The 21054-nt window shown below is 47.1% G+C and overlaps 1 protein-coding gene across 2 annotated transcripts in view; it reads right to left on the bottom strand.

Moving 5' to 3' along the window:
* The window catches only part of Stx18 (syntaxin 18), a 93011-nt gene that overhangs the window by 2215 nt on the left and 69742 nt on the right, over window positions 1-21054 (bottom strand). For both annotated transcript variants that reach the window (XM_021210435.1, XM_029544910.1), the window contains exons 6-10: window positions 13214-13326; window positions 8347-8435; window positions 3871-3929; window positions 2750-2819; window positions 60-140 (exon numbers count right to left, since the gene is read on the bottom strand). In XM_021210435.1, coding sequence (XP_021066094.1) covers window positions 60-140; window positions 2750-2819; window positions 3871-3929; window positions 8347-8435; window positions 13214-13326 — 412 coding nt within the window. The remainder of the gene's footprint in view (window positions 1-59; window positions 141-2749; window positions 2820-3870; window positions 3930-8346; window positions 8436-13213; window positions 13327-21054) is intronic.

Here is a 21054-nt window from a genome sequence, read left to right as displayed (position 1 = left end):
TTCAGGCTGCTGGGATGCAGTGCTGGGCCACATCAGACCAGAAAGCACCAGATACTCACCTCTCGGATGTCTTCGTTGCCTTCTTTAATATTTTCAGTTGCCCCCACGACTAACTGGTGAATGCTGTCGATCTCAGTTTCCTGTGGAAGGGAAGAATGTCAGGGAAGACAGCCATTCTTTTCTCCACCAAGAAGACATTCTTCTGCAAGTACTTGTCAGACGCACAAGGCTTTCAGGGTGACCAGACTGCAGTGTGGACACTCCACCCTGTGCGCTGTGGCCAGTACTTCTCCTCAGCCCCATGATCTGAAGTACTCCTAGTGCTCCAGGCCTCACTCTCAGAGCCAGCAAGTAGTACCACTGACCTACCTGGCCATGGCAGGTCTTTCAGCGGGACTCCGACCAAGCCAGGTAGCGTCCTGCTGTAGTAACACCACATATGCCACCATGACTATGTCCTCTAGATGGTCCTCCAGTGACATGCCCTGGCTAGCCGTACAGCAAAGGGAATCACAGTCTTTTAGGCTCCAAGGTCTAGAGGCTGCACCCACGCAGCCTGGGAATCATCACCAGAGAGGTGGGCCTCACCCAACACAAAGAGAGGGAAACTTATGGCTCAGACATGTCTACTAGCTTACAGAGGGTCACATACTGTCTGAATGGCAGGACTAGGATAAGGCTCTTGTCAGGTTGTACAGCTCACACTATCTCCTATCTCTCCTGTGTCACTCACCAAGTGACAAGGACAAATATGAACTGCTGATACTGGCCTCTCCTCTAGCATTGTTTAATCTTTATAAGGTCTAGAAGCCAGCTTCATGATGTTACAGGCTTTGAAACACATTAGCCATCCAAGCAGCATGTTTTAACACATTGCTAAATGGGTAAGAGTTAGAACAAGACGTGAATTGCTGGCCACAAATGCCCTGGGGAGATGCTGAGAACTTGGAAGTAGGGGGTGCTGGTCTCCGTTCATGAGACAATGCTATTGGAGACCCTACCATACCAGCCATGTGGTGCTGGTTTTAGTCTTCCTGCCAAGGGGCAGGGAGGCATGCTCTAATGTGCCAACATTTAGGGAGCCCTTCCTGGTATAATGCTATAGAATGGAAGGCAGGCTTCAGTCATTCAATTCCCAGTGGAGACATCACTGGAGTGCACATGGCACATGGGCCAGGGCATGTGGGTAGTGACACACTGCAGAGAACATCAGCGCAGGAGCTGAGGAGCTGGCCATAAACAGCCCGCAGCAATGACATAAACGTGGTTCTCAAGGCCTCACAGTTAAGGGGCCCTTGGTGGACTCCAGAGGGACAGCAACCTCATAATGAACGCATGATACCTCCCATAGGGCGGCTCTCTTTTTTCTCAGTGGGGCTGTTTGCCTAGGCCTCTGGGGTAGTCACTGCAATGGCAGCTGATGTCCCTTGGTAGAAAGCTGAGTCCTGGAGCCTAAAAGACTGTGATTCCCTTTGCTGTACTGCTAGCCAGGGCATGTCACTGGAGGACCATCTAGAGGACATAGTCATCGTGGCATATGTGGTGTTACTACAGCAGGACGCTACCTGGCTTGGTCGGAGTCCCGCTGAACGGCTGCCATGGCCAGGTAGGTCAGTGGTACTACTTGCTGGCTCTGAGAGTGAGGCCTGGAGCACTAGGAGTACTTCAGATCATGGGGCTGAGGAGAAGTACTGGCCACAGCGCACAGGGTAGAGTGTCCACACTGCAGTCTGGTCACCCTGAAAGCCTTATGCCTCTGACAAGGCGACTCTCCCCAAAGTGAGCTGCGGTGCCAGAAGCTTGCTTTGATGGCTTCCTCTGTCATGCAGCTGACATGGCCATTAGGCCAAGGGTCTGCACAAAGCCTGTCTCCAGGGTTCATGGCCTTCACACACATGGCTTGGGTAGATCTTTAAGATACTTATGAAGAGGGCTGGAGAGATGGAAGTTAAGAGCACTGACTGTTCTTCCAGAGGTTCTGAGTTTAGTTCCCAACAACTACATGGTGGCTCACAACCCTCTGTAATGGGATCTGATGCTCTCTTCTGGTGTGTCTGAAGTCAGCTACAGTGTATCCATATAAATATAATAAATAAATCTTTTTTTTCTTTTAAAAGATACCTGTGAATCTTACTCTTATGGCCGTGTACTCCCAACTGTTGTTAGCTTCTACCTTGTCGGTGTTGACTCAACTCTGCCGTGAGGTTCAGGCAGCTGTGAGTGAGCCAACATCCAGGAGAGAAGAGAAAGGTATGTTTTAGGCCTAAGCTCACCAGGGAGCAATCCTACCCCTCTCAGCTGTGCTCCAGGAGCAGCATGGGCTGGCTGAGAGGCTGTGCCTAATTTCTGGAGCACAGTGGATTGAAAAGCAACTCTCCATTCTGCACTGTGCAGAGCTCTTCTGTGCTCACCTGTGAACAGAACAGCAATCCTGTGGTCTCATCCCTTTTTACAGATAGGGGGTGGGCGATGGTCTGGAGGGGCTGCGTGGCTCCCAGTCCAGAACTGCACCTTCCTGGTACCACCAGGTGCTCTAGCTCACAGGGGCCACTCTGCTCCTCAGCTGTGCCCCAGAGGTTTGCTGTGGGCTGATTGGAAGCTAGGCCAGGGCGCTCTGAGTGATGTGACTAGCTAACAGAACATGGTGCTATCTAATCTGCATCACTCAGAGGCTTCTGGAAGAGGGCTCCAAGCTCTCTGTCAGTCCTAAGTCAAAACTCAAAACTGCTGGGCCTCTGGATCCTTTTACCTGTTGCAAAACCTTTTCGGTGAATATCTCTTGGAGTCTGGAAATTTCAACAACTCTCCCTTCGATTTGCCTTCAAAAAAGAATGGACAGGTGACATGTTAGCTGTTAGCTCCTGGTAATCTAAGATGAATGGTACACATTTCTGAAGGAAACATTAAAGTGATGGCAAAAAGGAAGGGCAGCCATGCCAGGTGGAGTGGGGAGCTGGGCAGGCACGATAAGTCCTCTGCATAGCCTAGTGACCTTGTGATACATGCTGGAGAAGCAAAGGCGCGGTCACTTCGAAAGCCCATCTTTAAAAAAAGTATATTTCCCTCTCAAGCCAGCTCCTTATGGCAAGACAATGCTTCGGTTCAGTCTGTGATCACCCCCATCTGGTTTAGCAACTACGTGCTTGTCCAACCTGAAACACTGGCTCAGCCCTTTCCACCATGGGGCAGGCTGGGGCTGAGGGACTGAGAGTGGAAGCTGGTTCAGAGTGACCTTCACTATGCCAGCACAGCTGGGTCAGGGGCAGGAGAAAGGTAGGAGTGGCAAGGGGAGCTGGGCAGACAGGAGACATGGGAGGAGAAGTATCAGGGCATGGAGAACAGCAAGTGGATGGCAGAAGAGGCCTGAGAGAGTCACCTCTGGGACAAAATAACCCTGGGGCTGTCTCAGGGAGTACCCCTACCCTGAGTAAGCCCCAGGCTGGGAGGGACCACACGCTGAATGGAATGGGGCCGTGCAAAGACTCAGCTGTTGCTTCCACAGCACTGCAACACTCCAGTGGAACACGGACCCTTGCAGTTCACTGGCAAGTGGGTGTGAGCCTGGTCACCTGGAAGCAGGCACTCCTGGGACAAGTACCTTTCACAAGGTCCCCACTGCATTTACTGCCACTACCCATTTACTGCAGCCCCGTGCTGGTGCTACGGTTCCACATTTGGGGCAGACTGTCTTTAGTGTGCTTTCTGCATGTTGCAGCACCCACAAGCTTACTGTAGCAGCCAGTCTCCTCCCACAGGCTCAGCCGGCCCTGGCCCTGCCCTGTTACACGTGGGTGCGTGGATGCCAAAGCAAGTGGAAAGAGCCCCCAGTCTCTGGGAAAGCTGTCATCAAGCTACTAGCTACATCCATACCTTACTTCGTCAAACAAGCTGTTCATTTCACCAATGAGTCGCTGATTTTCTTGTTCAAACTGCAAAGAAACACACACGCTCAGAGTGATATCAGATGGGCCTTAAAAAAGGGGCAACAAGGAACCTTTGACCTTCCACCCACCTTCTAAGGATCACTGCCCAGTCCTATTGGCCAGCACAAGGTATTGGCAGCAGACTGTCTGAAAAATACCATACTCTGGGAGGAAAATGCTTGCCAGCCCAAAGACTAACTGTGTGACGCTGACTTCCGAGTCCTCCTGGGGTGAACTCAGGAGCAGCTGACACTCAGACAGCTACTGAGCACCTCTGCGGCTACAAACACACACTCCACTTTGACTCCACGGCTGCCACCTGTCTCCAGGGGCAGCATTTTAGACAGGGAACTTGGTGTGGGGAAGACTGAGGGGCAGGGGCTGGCAGGCTTCTTGGTCTGTGACAGGGACAAACCTGTGACCTCCCAGGGCCTTGTGTGACAGCACTGGGGCTGCCCACTGCCACACCTGCTTCATACTGCCTGTCCTAATTTTCCTTGTGTGGAGTAAAGTCCAGATCTGAGCAGAACGCTCTGAAAAGAACTCAGGTAATACATGGCTGCTCGTGTTGGGCTCAGCACCCCACTGCCCATGACAACAGTGCACTGCTTCCCTGTTGGCTCTACCTAGCCCAGCAGAAGAGGTACATATTATCATCTGTGATCCAGCCAATGTTCACCTCTGATGGCAGCTTCAGCCACTTCCACAGGACACAGGTATATGTCACATCTCCCCATCTCTTCTGACTGGCTGGGGACTCCAGCACAGGTGCCATGTTAAGGTCTGGCCACAGAGCAGATGGTGGCACTTTCTCTGCATGAAGCTTCACTGTGACATTTCTTAGCTTGTTTAGGGACCAGCTTCTCTCAAGAGGCAGAGCCATCTTTAGTCCTTAAGCCCTGCACTAACCCTGCTGTCCAGCCATCAGAACACAGAGGCTTCATTCTACCCTAGACTCATCAGTCAGAAAATGGGAGTGGAAGGAGGATGGGGTAGTTCCTAGTAGGACCACTTGAGTCATAGCAGGCTGCCTTGCAGACTGTGGAGACAGTATTGCTAATGGCTCTTTTCATTAGGCATCACAGAGACCAGGTAAGAGAATAAAACCTTCACTCTGCGTCTGAAGGCATCAGCTGTTAACTGTCCGCTCAGCAGTGACTTAGGAGGCCAGTATTTCCTGAGCATGTGTAATTACTTCAGTTGTCGGTGCTGATTTACATGCACCAACTCCCTCAGGTATGCTCAAGTTTGTTTTCCAGGGAGGCATTTCCTTTCTTTCTTTTTCCCCTAATGATAAAATATGGACCTGCCCTTTTAAATCTTGTCTTTAGATGCTTTGAAACTGTTCTTACACATGATTAACTATCAGTCTAGGTGACTTACTACTGGAATGAGGCCTGGGAACAAAGCCCTCTTGTTTTCTCTAGCCCAGGCATGAGATACAGGGCTGTGGGGCCTTTCTAAGCCCTAGCAGCTGACACTTTGGAAAGCATCACAGTGGCTCCAGCAGTCAGGCAAAGGCACAGGCTTCCCTGACCCAAGGAGTTCTGTATGCCATCTCAGAAATACCTAGCCTTTCAAGGAACTGATGCCGCAAGCCATCCCATGTGGTAAGGGGTGCTACTTCATAACAAATATTGCTCCTGTTAAGAACTGTAATGTAAATGCCTGTGTTTTCTGATGGACATTCACTGGCAAACCTGCCCCCAAGTTTGGGTGGCAGGGGTTGCCATGTTGGCCACATACCTCATGGTATGGAAGCCAGGTGTGAGAGCTCATGAAAATGGTTAGGTGGGCCGAGCTGGTTGGCAACCTTTTCACGGCCATCAGTTTCTTTGTGGACAGCTGTGAACCCTATCCTTCCCTGACCCTGAGGGATGAAGTCGCCGCTGGAATCTCATTCCCCTCACCTTTGAATCTGTATGTCTTTGGGTAGGTGAGTAATGTAATCCTTCTGTCCTTCTGCCGTTGTCACCAAAATGGGATGAGTAGGACTTAGGCAGTGAGGTTGTTAAGACACGTATATTGTCTACTTGAGTACTCTTTGGGAGACAGATTCCAGACAGGTTTTTAAGTGAGTGGGGAGATATTTGGAGGTCCCTTTCACCTCAGATTCAATGGAGCAGCAGCAGTGGCCCTTTGCTGCTTCACTCTGTCAGGCTCTGGAAAATGTACAGGCAGTCCCTTCTAGGGTCAATCTGACTATGCAGCCATGTTGCCTCCTCATATAAGTAGGGACTTGGCCAGGCCAGGCACAGGGCTGAACCAAAGCCTTAGTCTCTATAGTCAACACCACAGCAGGATGTCTATATGGCCAGAGATACAACTTGAGATTCAGGTGTCCCTGAACAGGTGTCTATGGCTCACCACACAGTGGGGGCTGCAATACTCCTTCCTGGATGAGGCTAAGTAACATAACCCAAGTGGAAGTACTCAAGGCAGCCATGGTGCAAGCACAGTGCACTAAGAAATAGCTCCCTTTACTATCTGCCTCTTAGTGGTCAACTCAACTTTCCACTTAGCCTCTGTGAAAGGGCTTCTAGTCTGGTTTAAAAGACACAAGTCCATTAGTAATATCTTTCTATAGAAATCCTGTTTTCAATTTACCCCTCTTTGCTAAGTTTTACAAAGAAAGTCACTATTGCCAAGGCTTTTGAGTAAAAATAAGGCGGGATGAAGAGCTCCCATCTCAAATTGTCCAGAGGAGAAAAGTGAGGGCTCAGACTCTCCCAACACCTAAGTTCTTGATATATGAATTGTGCTGGCCTCAGAATAAAAGCATGCCAGCTGGCTGCCTGGGTGCCTCTGGGGACACCTGCTACAGACTCATTGTATACAGGTTTAAGAAAGAGGCCACAGTAATGTCTTCAAAGTTACCTCAATGAACACATCAATAAATAAAGGTGACTTTGCTTGAGTAAAATGAATGGAGCACATAAGAGTAATGTGGGTTTTAAAGGACAGCAGTCTTGACGTCTGACATTAGAAAACAACTGAGCTTTACTGAGCCTGCCATGAACCTCTGCTGACTTAAGGCCCCATCCCCCTGTACCATGACTTACACCTGGACAGTGATTGCACATGCAAACAAAATCCTGGAGCCATTCTGCAACACCTAGAAACAGCTTCATTGTTTAAAAGAATGAACTAAAATGCCAGTATAGGGCTTAATTCATTATTTCATCCTGAGGGAAAGTTCCAAAACTCATTATGAATTATGACCACAATTGCTAAACTACTTTCATCATAAAACCAATAATATAGTATTCCTCCCTATCATTTTTAGGGTTGGGCCTTTGAATTGGGTTAGTCAGGCTTTACAATACACTCTCAGCAATTACTCCCCAACAAGAACGACATTAGGTGAACATTAAGTAGCCTGTTATAAAAAGTTTGAGACATCCTTCTGCCCCACCCACCTGCAGCAATAGAACAAAAGCTAGGAAGCACTGCAGACACTGGTTATATGGCACCAACTAATTAGTAGCCATCCGCAATCACTGACCTGAGGCTAGGGCAATGATGGTGAGCAACGATTCTGCTCACATGGTCCTAGCATAGTAGAGGGTACAGAATACAGTAGGACATGGGGGCAGCTGACTGTTCAGAGAGGACAAGAGGTTACACTGGAGACATAATAGGAGTCAAACAGGAGTGGGGAGAAGAGCCCTTTCCAGGGAAATAGCCAGCAGCACAAACAGTTTTCAGAAAGGCTGAAGGCTAGGCCAAGGCCAGAGCCCATTCTTCCTAGACAGGAGGGCTCCTGTTCACCACAGATCCTCCTGTCTCAGAGGCTGGGAACCTAGTTCCACTCTTATCAGCAGTGGCTTGCTGGCAAGGCCTTTCCCGCTCTTTGCCAAGGACAGGAGGAGGTGACGAATACTGCAGGCCTGAAGAAGATCCAGGGAGATGAGCCCTAAAATGCTCATCGTCAATGCTGCACATTCAGGAGGCTGCCATTTGGGAAGCTATCACCAAACTTTGTCCCCTGAAACCACTCAGAAAAGACAAATAATAGCACTTAGCACAAGGGACAGGTCACCAGGAGGTCATCATTGTCCTGATGGTTGTTCCTGTCACCCTTCAGCCATCACCATGTTTCTTTCCATTTCCATGACTCCAGATACTCAACCGAGTATAAGCCCCATCTTTGCAAACATAAGAGACACATTTAAAATGGATGCCTACCATCCTGCTGGTGAAGACTTAGCAAGACCATCCAAGCTAACTTCTGTTGAAATTATGCGACTGTGAATTGACATCATGAAAGCCTAATAGGAAGTAGGATATTAAGTGGGTAAGTGTATCTAAAGTGTGTTTATACTTTAAAGCTCAGTATCAGATTAGGGAAAAGACATTTGCACAACCTCCCACTTACTCAAAGTCTTAGGACAGGCAGTTAAATGGAAGCAGTTAGGATTACCATCTGTATCTCTTCTGGAGACAGCTCATCTTCACCCTTGCCATCACCCCAGGTTCCCAGTTCCGGCTGTGATTCAGCCAAAGGCTTTTCTGTTAAGAAAGCAAACAGTAAAGTGGATAAAAATAGGAAGCCAGCTATTTAGTGAGAACAGGCATATGAAGACATCACAAGGAGTAGAGTTCTGCAGCGCGGTCCGTATCAGACAGTTAGCTAGTGTGCAGCGGTAGCTCCATGCTCCATCCATGTACTACTACGTCTTTTTCTAGGATAGCCACCGACTAAAACATGAACATTTTAATCTAGACAACCTTCTGTTCCTGACAAGGCAAGCACACAGTGCCCCTTCAATAGCACAGGTGCCTAGAAAGAACTGCCGCCCAGCATGACGGGCGTAGTCTGTACATGGAAGGAGGGCTGTCTGAGGGGAGGTAAGGGCTGCTCAGTGGAGACCATGACAAGCCTGATCCCAAGGGGGATTCTAGGTTTCTGTGTGTTCTAGTGGCCCTGGGCTACATCACTGTTTTGCCAGGGTCTCAAAGGCAAATGCTACATCATTTTTCTTTCCTTAGCCTCAATCAATTTCCTATTAAGCTTAGCCTTGTGGGATGGTCAGAGTTCAAGGGGTTTTGGCTGGGAAAACACATCACCACAGCAGAGTTGAGAGGAGGTAGAAAAGGCCCACTCTGCATCAAAGTCATGGCTACTATTAGAAACTCATCTTTATCAACAATGACCTATACCTCAGTGCAGGTGAGCCGGAGCTACAGACAAGAGAAAACATCCAGATCACAGAGCATGCTCAGGCAGAGTGGCACTGTTCTGAGTAACACTCTGGGTGTGAACCTATCACACTCACACCCCTGTGACGTCTGTCCCCTACTTGGCTTCAGTATGGTCTTCATTTCAGATTTCTCTTCCCTTCTCCTTTGAATACAAACACAAAATCAGAAACATAAAGCCCATCATAACAGATCCAAGCATGAATTAGCTACATCAGCATGGAGAAGTTCTGTGCTCTCCAGGTGGTTTGACTGTGTGTCACCTAAAGCCCTTCTGATCTGGGCCTCAGGACTCAGCCTGAAATACAGTGCTTACAGCATACTGAGCCAACGAGTCAGATCCTGATGCCTTACCTGCATCCCAGGCCTTCTGTGGTCTTGCCACAGCTAGCCCCTGCAACCTTATTTCTTATAACTTGTGCTCCTCACTAACCTCAAGGGCTCAGTGATTACACCCACATGGGCCTCCATCACTCAAGGGCTCAGTGATTACACCCATGTGGGCCTCCATCACTCAAGGGCTCAGTAACGACCACCCATGAGGGCCTCCATCACTCTGCCCTTCAGTGTTATCCTTGTTTAACTATTTCTTCTGCCTATGACTGTCTAAGCTTCATTCTTAGGTGCTGACTACGTTGCTCAGGGCTACCTCTTCCTGAGGTCCCCAGGACACTCTGCTGAACTCTGTCCCCACTTCTGTTTTTCCCAGGACGCTACTTTCTTCTAGGAGCTGGAAACCTATCTTCCCCGGCAACAGTGAGCTTTGCAGGGGCAGGAAACATGACTCACTAGAGAAACACATCTGAGTACCCAGAAAACAATATGGGAAAACAACTTACCACAGACATGAAGAATGCAGCCTTGCCAGGCAGAATGTTTAAAGAAAAGGCCTTAATGCTGGAGGAGGTAGGCCAACCAGGAGCAGAAGTGTGAACTTGCTGACTAAATGACAAGTGCCAAGTGGCAGAGGGAGTATGACAGACACCATCCCTTGTCTAGATCCATACCACCTTGTTTGTTTGGTACCAGAACATGCTCATGTGGGTGACATCTCAGGTTTCAAAAGGAAATAAATACTGAATGGCTAAGTAAGCAAAAGACACGTCCCCACAGGACAGGCAGAACACTTAGCAGATGTCCACACACAGGAAGAAACACTTTCTACTGGCACTCTGGAAAGGGCAGACACAGCCATGTGAAGGAGAGCTGGCTGTGGGGGAGGATTTTCCCTGTCAACATCAAGCCTGAGGTACAAAGAAGAGCATAGCCAGGAAACAGACAGCACATGAAAGCTGGGTGCAGGTCTCTCCCTGGCCTGCCTGGCCTGCTTCTCCCCTCCTCTCCACTTCCTTCAGAGGTGCACCCAGGCTAGGGTACCACATTGCCTATTTCCCAAGATCCTCGGAGCTTCTAGCCCTAAGTCTCCCTGTTCACCCCATCAACACCCTGTTTCCACCTGGACACCCAGCAGGCAGGCCCCAAAGGCCCAACACATTTAGGTATGTGGACTCCCTTCCCCACCTTGCTGTCTGTCAGAGTGTACATGGAGCTACACTCACCTCAGGCAGCAACACCCTTTCCACCAGCCTCAGGCTGTAAGTTTTACCAAGCTCCCATCCCACACACCCAAATGACTGCAGAGTCCAAAATGTGACGGGAACACTCCGCTCTTAGTGTGTTTGGGTATGCATATGGGGGGCGGTCCCCAGTGGCAGGGATCTTGTGTCTGGGTTGTGGCAAGAGATTCCTGTCCAGCCTGCCAGCTTCCATGCCACCTCTCAAGCAGTGTCAGAGCTTTTCGGATATCAGCCATACCATAGCACACTCCAGCTTTGGAATGCCCAGCGGAGTCCTACCATGCTGAGCTCCAAAGGCAAACTCTGACTCAGCTGCGAGCTTCATGGGGACGTCCCCACCCCCACCCCACCTCTTCCCCAGCACCATGCATGTTGCCTTTCCCACACTGGCCCCTCTGAGGGCCCCTGGTCACTGGTGATGCTAGGTCCTTTAGGATGCTTATCTGTCATAGACAGATGTTCTTAAGAAACTGCCATTCACTCTGGTTTTAGGGATTTTTGCATTAGATTGTGTGTGTTTTCTTAATTTTTTAAAACCAACTTTGGTTTGTTTGTTTGTTTGCCTGTTTGTTTTCTAAAGACACACAGAGAGGAAGGATGTGGTGTTGGGTAGGTGAGCAGGAACTTGAAGGAGTAAGAGGAGGGGAGCCATGATCAGAATATATTGTATTAGAAAATTTTCCAATTAATAAAGAAACTGCCATTCAGATCCTTTGCCATTTCCAGCTGGGTGTGTTTTTAGCTTTCAGTTGAAAAGCCTGTGTGTCCACCCATGTGGATGGAAGTGCATCATCAGATTCTGTGGGCTGTCTTTGCATTCTCTTGGTCTCCTTTGAACGTAAGCTCCATGTCTAGGCTGATCTCCGTGCTCCCATGTTAGACAGACACAGTGATGCTCAGTGAGCATGGTGAGTGTAGGGCCCAGGGGCTCCTGTCCACATGTGCTCTGTTTCCTGCACGCTGCTCAGAATTGCTCACAGCCCAACCAGTCAGAAGACAACTTTTTGATCATGTGGACTCCAAGGCTGAGCATAGGAACATCACCGCTCTCCTCACCCTCATAGGCACCACAGTGGAAAGGCGCTGGCATATGGACCTCTCTTACTTGTTTTCCTATGAGCCCAACGAAGAGCCATTTCCACTAACTATGAAGTTCCATGGCCTGGCACAACATGCAGTGTAGGTTTGAGGTCAGCAGTACAATTGGGTATCTTTCCATGAGATGCACTGTCTCTAGGCCCTCAGTCAGCACTGGCTTTCCCTGCTGTCACCAGCTTGCATAGAATTTACTGAGTAGGTGAAGGACTGTGGCTGCTGCACCCAGCTTCTGTAAATGTAGTTAGGATGCCCATCTTGTCCTCTGGGGAGCTGTGCCCATGGGACTGTGGGGAAGCCCTAGGCAGGCACAGAGATAAACAGAGCCCCTGCATACTGCACCTCAGCAGCTCTGAGCCAGGAATAGGCTGAGGCTGTGCAAACAGAACCACCCACATGGAAGGCTGCTGTGCTTCTTCAGTGCTGGACTCTGAGCTGTTATATAACTCCTCTGACTCTTAGCTTCCTCACCTATTAAAATACTCACAATAGCACACACCCACCCCCAAAGATCCAACGCAAGTCAGGCCTGTCACTCAGTCAGGATGTGTGGAACAATGAAAGGCTCCAAAAGTGCTATTCCCACTGCACAGGGGGCCTCTGGCATCCTCCAGGATGGTGAGCCATGATGTGTGCATTTAGAACACTTATGAAATGCAGGAAATCATGAGAGAGAGAGGTGGGCTTGAGAGCCAGAGCACATACCAGTGAGTCTTGGACCTAGTATTTATGAGCTTTCACCCTGGAAGAGTAGTCTGAGTAGCCTTTCAGGGTCTTCTAAAGAAAAGAGGCTATGACCCTCAAGTGGTGGCAGTCACAGACACAGCAGAGAAAACGTTTAGGCCTCACAGCGTCAGTGATCTGCTAGCCAGTGAGTGGTGCCACACGAAACCTGCTTGCTTGTTACACCATATGCAGGGATACAGTGCATCCCTACCCAGAGGTACATGGACTGTACACATAATGAAGCAGTCCGTGACATTCTGATTTGATGCAGGCTAGGCATTTCTTTGGCATGCACTGTCAGGAACATCACTGTCTGTAATGACAAGCAATACAAACCCATCCTTGCAAGGAGCTCCCAAGGATGTGGAGACCCCTGAGAAAGCAAGCTCCATGCTGGGGTAGTGTAGCTGCCTGCTGCCAGTGCAGACTTCCACTGTGGAGGCTTACACCCCTCTTTAGCCAGGCAGGCTCAATGGCGTCTCCTCAGTCTCCACCCAGCAGGTACACAGAGCAGCAGCCCTTCTTTAGAGTCCACGTGAGTGTGTAACTCCTCAGACTAAGCACTGCTTCTGCTCTGGGCATCTATGCTCACCCCCACAGGTCAGGATCTGCTGCCTTTCCCTGCTTCATATTCCTGCTGCCAGGTCAGAAGGAAGACGTGCAACACAAGACTTTTATCCTGAGTCATACCTGGCAACTCCTCAGCAGCAGGCTTTTCTTCAGAGTCCTGGGAAGCGTTCTGAGGGGTTTTCTCAGATGTGGATTCTTTCCTCTTTGTATGTGGCTCAGGTTCCAGCTTAGATCTAAAGACAAATACTTGGGAGTTATTTATTTTACTTCCCAAACAGGATCCCTTTCTGACAACAGAGAGGGTCACGTGTGATTTGTGCACTTTTGCTCGGGACCCTCTACTGGGTTCTAAGAGTCACACAGACACGTCCCACCTTCGTGGGAAGGTACCATGTCGACAGTAAATGGCCTTCTGCATTCCAGCCACAGCGCAGTGTTTAGTATCTGCATGCACTGAGGCTGCCCTGGAAAAGGACATCACACCAAAGTGGGTGTACAGTAAGCAGTAGTTCTACACTAATGCAAAAATACTGCCAAAGACACGCACATACACACGTACTGCACATATGTAAATGTGTGTAGTATCTTTAAATAGTTTAACTATGAAAGTACAAGTCTTTAATAGCTAGTTGAGCCAGGAAGCTCTGTGTTAAGCTTCCTTCTCACCTCTTCCCATACTCCTCTGCCCACAATGTGGTCTCCTTTCCCACCCATAGGGTACACACAGTCATCTCTGCTACTTAAGAGATCTTCACAGGCTTTCTTCAAGTTTTAAAAATGTGAACTTAAGTTTTACTTCTTATTTATCACTAGTAGGTGCACATGTGTGTCTGCAGGCATGCAGTGCAGATACGGAGCTCAGAAGACAACCTTTGTCTATACGTCTTTGCTTCCCACTTTGCTGAGGCAGGTCCCTCTCATTTCTCTGGGAACTTCCAGGTGGCTTCCTGTCTCCACCTCCCATCTCACTGCAGGAGTCCTGAGACTACACATGTATGCTACAGCATCTTCTTTTTCTTTTCTTTTTTTAAAACATGGATTCTGAGGATCAAACTCTTAGGCTGATGCAGAAAGTGCTTTTATCTACTCAACCATCTTGCTGCCCCATTCCTCTCTCTTCTCTCTCTCTCTCTCTCTCTCTCTCTCTCTCTCTCTCTCTCTCTCTCTCTCTCTCTCTCTGTGTGTGTGTGTGTGTGTTGCACACAGGTTTAGTCACCCATATATGCATGTCTAGAGGCCAGAGATTAATGTTAGGAAATTTCCCTTAGAATTCCCCACCTTATTTTTATTGTTTTGTTTTCATTATGTAGCTCTGGCTGTCCTGGAACTCACTGTGTTGACCAGATCTGCTTGCCCCTACTCCCTGAGTACTGGGATTAAAGGTGTGTGCCACCACACCTGACTTCCATTTATTATTTAAGTTCACTGTTTCCTGGCTGGCCAGTGAACCCCAGTGCTGAGATTACAGGTGAGCACCAGCATGCCCAGGCTGTACATGAGAGTTAGGGAACTGAACTCTGTCCTTACACTTGCACAGCAAGCACTTTACCCCCAAGCCATCTATCCAGGCCCCATCTTACATAACAAGCACTCCCCTGTTCCTCTGCATGCACTCGTTCCTCTTTAGAGTAGGTCTGTCTGTGTGAGTTGTATGTGGTCTGTCTGTGTGAGCTGTGTGTGGTCTGTCTGTGTGTGCTGCTCAGCTAGATTAGTGTCTGCATGTAGTGCTTGCTGAGATCTGCAAAGAGGCCCCTAAAGGGGCCATATATTTACTGAGTGTATGGCTTCAGTAAATGAACCTTTGCAGTAGGGCTAGTGTAAGAAAGGCCCTTGAAGTGGCCATGGGGACCTTGGTCTTTCCCTTCTCTTTGTTCTCCAACTGTGCTGTCATGAGGAAAATAGGCTTCATTTGTCATGTACTATATCACCAGAGCCAAGCAAAGTATAAGCAGAAACCTCGGAAACTTTGACCCAACAGACTTTGCCCTTCTGACTTCTATTTTTATTTTATCTTATTTTATTTTATTTTATTTTCTGGAGCCAGGGTTTCACTATGTAATCCTGGCTCGCCTAGAACTTGCTATGGGACTAGGGTAACCTTGAACTCACAGAGACCTGCCCATTCCTGCCATCTGAGTGCTAGGTGAGTGCAGGCACCACCACAACTGTCCTCCTTTTAAGTTGACTGTCATGGGAATTTTGTTAGAGAGATGGGACTCTAACTAACACAGTTCAATAAACACATGTTGAATGAATGAATACTTTATAAATACGAGTAAAAGCTAACAGAAGAGAAAACGGATTATAAAATAAGGTGCTCTAGAGCCGAGCAAAGCACTGCATGACTATAATCCAAACACTCAGGAAACAGATGCAGGAGGATTGTAGGTAGGAGTTATATGACAACCTGGGTTACAGTGTGCAGCCCTTTTTCAAAAGAATCAATCACTCAATCACCCAAATAAAACAGCAGGCACCATAACAGCGTTACCAAAACTTATATGAAAAATAAAATTATAGGCAGGTGCTGAAAAGATTTCTGAGAGTCTCCACCTACAGGCCAGGTGGCCTGTGAGTAACAGGATAAAGTCAATGCACACCATTTAGTATTTGCTGAGCGCCTATGATATACTAAGTTCTTCTCTAAGCATCTTGTTGAGGGTAAATGTAGACAAATTGATTCAGCTCCAAATCTCTCTATAAGGAACTAGTATTAAATGCCCTTTTTAATAAAGAAGGCACTGAGGCCACATGGTAGCTAGGCTGAAACAAGAAGTCAGGGTTCCAGCTCCAGAGTCCATGTTTTGTCAATTCCATAAGAAAGTCTCTCTAACCAACACTGACAGAACGAGTGGATATTTATATAGAACATATGCTCATTAACGCATGCCAGAGCCTGACTAGACAAAGCACAGGAAGGAGACAATTGTCAGCAGCAGAAACCTTACAAAGGACCTGTGTCAGGGCACAGAAGGAACTCCTACACAAATTAGCAAACAACAAATGCCTGAAAACAAAGTGTGGGAAAGACTTGAATATGAATACTCTGAAGAAAATATAGAAATCATTTCTAAGCACATATGAACAGGTGATTAATGCAAACCAAAGCCACAGGGAGGTGGTCCTGCATGCCCACAGGCAGGGTTAAAGTATGTTTGATCCAGCTGGGCAGTGGTGGCGCACGCCTTTGATCCTAGCACTCCGGAGGCAGAGGCAGTCGGATTTCTGAGTTCGAGGCCAGCCTGGTCTACAAAGTGAGTTCCAGGACAGCCAGGGCTACACAGAGAAACCCTGTCTCAAAAAACCAAAAAAAAAAAAAAAAAAGGTATGTTTGATCCACACCAAATCCTGGGAGATGAGAATGACGCTGAACCTGGCAGGCTGGATGGGATGTCAAAGCTGCTGCCACTGTGGAAAGCTTGGCACCATTTCTCACGGAACCCAAGAGTGTCTCCACTGTAACAAAGCAAACCCACTTTGCGGTGCTTCCCAGAGAGAAAGGGAAAGCTATGTCCACATGGAACTGCCAGCAGTCACAGCAGCCTTTCTCTACAGAAAACACTCGGGACAACCCACCCAGACCCACGCAGTAGAAAAAGCAATGGTGTGTGCACACAGGGCCACGTCCTCAGCAGCAGAGGGCAAACCACAAACACTGAGCACGGTTAAGTTTGTAAGACAAGTTTAGAAAGAGGAAGGGCCACCTAAAAATGCCTAAGGGCAGGAAGCAGGGCTCAGGGCGCAGTGCTCACCAAGTGCCTATGGCCCTGGGTTTGATCCTAGTACTGCAAAACCAACTCAAAAGAGACCTTTTTAGAAACACACAGGGCTTAGTCTGTATTTATTAACATTAAATGTATTAATATAAGTATAAAATGAAATACTGCTTAACATTTTGAGTCAAATTAGTCTTACTAATTGCTAAGCAGAGGCTTTGTTGCAAAGATTAAACAACAGTAGCAGCTATCACCACTCACTAGGCTAGAGCCTGCTTCCCTCCTCTGGCTTTCACTCCATCTGTCTTCAATGTGGCCAGTAGAAACCCCTTCAGAGCAGCTGCAGTCCCCTTCAGACACAGCCTGCCATTCTGCAATCCTTCCCTTGTTTCCTGATACAGTACAGAAATGTCCTTGGCTCATTTCAGTTTCCATAATCCAGCCTAAGAATAGGCCATTTCTCCAGAAAGCCTGGTCTCTCAAACCTAGAAGTGGTACTTAGAAACCAACACTTGTGTGTGTATGTGTGTGTGTGTGTGTGTATACATGCGTACACATGCTTGAGCATGTATGTGTTGCTACTGTGGTATTATTGCTAACAGGCCTTCCCAGTGGACAGATCTTCCCAGTGGACCCACATTGCGCATGGTCACACAGACACAAACCACACTGACTTCCAGACTGAACTGTGGGAACTGAAACTATTCTAACCCCTATTACAAGGTCTAAGCATCCTGGCCTTTTCTCTTTTCAATACAATGGGAAAGCTGGCTTTCTGCACCTTCTGTATCAACTGAGGGCCAAGACCTGCAGTTCTAGAACCACTCCTTGTCCTGGAGAGGATATACTCATCTTTGCATGCCTCTCACCGCCTCTCTGACTGCATGCCCTCCCTGATACTCTACCCTGGGCAGCAGGGCTCCTCACCAGCACAAACACTCACCTTTACCCCTACCCATCTCCTGGTTTCAGGACTGCTTGGTTCAGGAAGGGGATAGGCACTGCCTCTTCACTGAATATTTCATTTAATGCCCATCACCCTGGAGTCTAGCAGGGCCAGTTTTCAATGTAAAATAAATAAAGGGCTGCAGAGAAGCAGACAGAGACAAAATTGAACACTTTTTGAAGGTGATAAAAACAGATTCTAATTATACCCAGAATGTCTACTGAAATCCTCAGGGAAATTACAAACTAGCTAGCTAAAGGCAACCTGGGAGGGGGAGCAATTTAAAAAAAAAAAAAAAAAGTCACCACAAAGATCCGTTTATGCCCCTGATTCACTTCAGTGTACTTTTCAAACTAAAGGCCATATATTGTCTAACTGTGATCAACACAGGTCCCTGGCTTTGAAAAGCCTTGGAATTATATTTGAAAGTGTAAAAGAACAAAAAAGAAACAGATTTTCTTGGTTTTGAAGAAAAAAGTATGAAAGCAAACATAAAAATCACCCAGAAGGGCTGTTCTCTGTCTTTTACGAACCAACACAGAGGGCAGAGAACTCGCTACACACATCCCAGTGCCCTAGTCCAAGGTGGCATCTGAGTGACAGAGACCTCTGTGTTACAGGGAGAGTAGAGCCAGCTCACTCTACCTAACGCACCTCCACACTCACCTGACAGGTATTTATTGGGTATCTAACACACACTAGGGAAGCTCTTTCTTAAGTAAGTGTTCCTAGAGTGTGGTCCACAGATTAGTGCCAGTTTCCACACTGCTTACTGCTGGTCTGCCACAGGTCTAAGTACAAAACAAGGAACAAGCATGCACAGAACTCCGACAGTGCCTTTGTCTCACTGACCATGGTATAGAGTAGCTTGGTGTCATCTGACTACTGTGGCAGGCCACCTTGGGCACAGCTGTGACTGTGTCATGCACAGGAGACTACACATCAGTCCCTGGTGGACTGCAAAAACTACATTAGGGGGTTGGTCTAAGCCAGGGTTAGTTAGCACAGTGAAAGGACAGATGATGAACATTTTAGGCTCTAACTCACATCCTTCTTGCTTGGTTTACAGAGCTCTTAAAATACAATAAGCCATGCTTAGTTGGAAGGCCATACAAAAATAGTTTAAAGTCTAGACTTGGCCCATAGGCCAGTACACAACTCCTCCTCAGCAACAAACACGGTCCCCATCATAGACAGTAGATGAGGCAAAATCACCACTCTGGTCCTCGTATCACATCGTGTCTCTACCTTTCTTCATTTCCCTCTCTGTCACCATCACCATTACAAACACTGGCAGCATCCCCAGAACTCTTACTATGTACAGGATCTAAGGCAGGGGCTGGCAACAGGCTGACAATCCTGCTGAGGAGAGAGGGTGGAGTCGTAAATGGCACTCTTTAAATCTTAGGTCAGCACATGGAGCCGTGCATCACATGAGACCTGCTAGCTTCCATAAGAGACAAGAAAGGTAGCCTGGTCTCCCTCCTCTGTACTGACAGCAGGCACCACATAACAGAGGATGTGCGGGGCCTGTGTGGCTACAGATCATGGCTGTGCTTTCTGGTGTGTGTTGGCCTGGACTGAGGAAGGGCCTGCTGCTCCCTGTACGAAGGCATCATCATGGCACACAGCCCATGTAAACAGAAATCTGGAAAAAGAGCATCCCTCCAGTCCAACAATAGACTACACTGTCCAAGTAAGCTGTACTTGGGCCACCAGCACCACATCTTCTGAATACCTTAGGAAAGTCATCGTCAGCATCTGTGGAGGTGAGACATGCTAATACCATAGACAGCTTCATGCTAGACTTATGAACTTAGCAGGGTCTATGGAATTATTCACTCTTGACCTTGGGTTTGTTTTTTTGTGTGTGTGATGAAAGCATTTTATTAAATTGTGTGTAATTTGTAAATGGTTTCATAAGAAAAATTTAAAAGCAACATTATAAACATTTTCAATAAAAAGTACAGAGTTGACAGCAAAAATCACATTTTATAGTATAAATAAAAACATTTTGTTTTTGATATACCGTCTGAAAATCTTATAGTCTATTCTTCAACTGCTAGCTGCAATGTGGCACTTTAATGAGACAGAGGGGGAATTCAACAAAGCAGGTTCATCACCTGACTATGGAAGTCAAGCTCAAATGTGAGGACAGTGAATGAACTCTGGCATCATTTAACTGAGGTTACGAAGGCTTCAGGACACAGGTGTGTTCCAGCCTCATTTCTCTATTCGCTTCTGTAAAGAGGCATCAAGTAATACTGTAAACTTAAATCACACTTTAAAAATAAGCACCATTAACATACATTCTACATCAACTTACTCTTCCTTTTAAATGGCACTTGGTTTTGACCATGCAGACATTTAAGTCTGTTTTCTTTACAAGTATTTAAAAATAAGTGACACTTAAGCATGGCATAGGACATCATCAGTATCACCTCATTGCACAATGGAAAAGCACTCAGAAAAAACAGCACACATTATTTTTGTCCATTTCTTATATTTTCTTAATTGAGAGCAGTTAAAACATTGTCAGAGCAATTTCTTGAGTTTCAAAAGTTTCCAACTGCCAGCTCAGAACTAACAAACAAACAAACTAACTAACTAACTTACACATGTCCTTCTAAAGCAAACAGAACACTTGCATTTATAAAGAAAAAGACCAAAACAAAGGACAGGAAACCACCCCAAAGAACTGGAAGCTGTTTCTTTTCAAATCTGTTCGAATACATATCATTTCAGTCACAGTTTCCACTATACAATATGGATGATACTTAAATGTCACAGTATACAAGTAGTATGGAAATACTAATAAACAGAAGAAAACTTCAACTCAAAAATAACACCAATATATCAACAGCTAATAAATGTCAGAAAACATGCTCCAACTGTCTCTTGGGATAAGCAAAAAGACTGAAAATGGCTGTGAGGGCCTGGTCCTCACACTGTCATGTGAGTCATATCAATTTTCTGTTTTCATTGCGTTGATACCAGTAACAGATTTTAAATGTATATAGCTGCTACTAAGATCTTCCAAATTTTGGGGAAGAAATACTATCTTTTAAAATGTTTTAAAAGACTAGGTTTACAAAGAGCTCTTCTAACCTGGGTCATCTCTAAACCATTTTTACCTCTGACATACAAAATAGACATCCAAAATTCAGAAGTGATCAAAAGGAAAATCTTTGATCGACAAAGTATCTCTACCTCTGGCTAGGACACAAGATTCAGAGATCAGTAAGTGAAAGTTCAGAAAATGATCGTTCACAATTGTAACTGCTTCAATGATACCAGAT

Source organism: Mus pahari, chromosome 13 (genome assembly GCF_900095145.1).
Source record: "Mus pahari chromosome 13, PAHARI_EIJ_v1.1, whole genome shotgun sequence".
Classification (NCBI taxonomy): domain Eukaryota; kingdom Metazoa; phylum Chordata; class Mammalia; order Rodentia; family Muridae; genus Mus; species Mus pahari.
The sequence above is the reverse complement of the archived record's forward strand: the minus strand, read 5'-3'. Positions and strand labels throughout refer to the sequence as shown.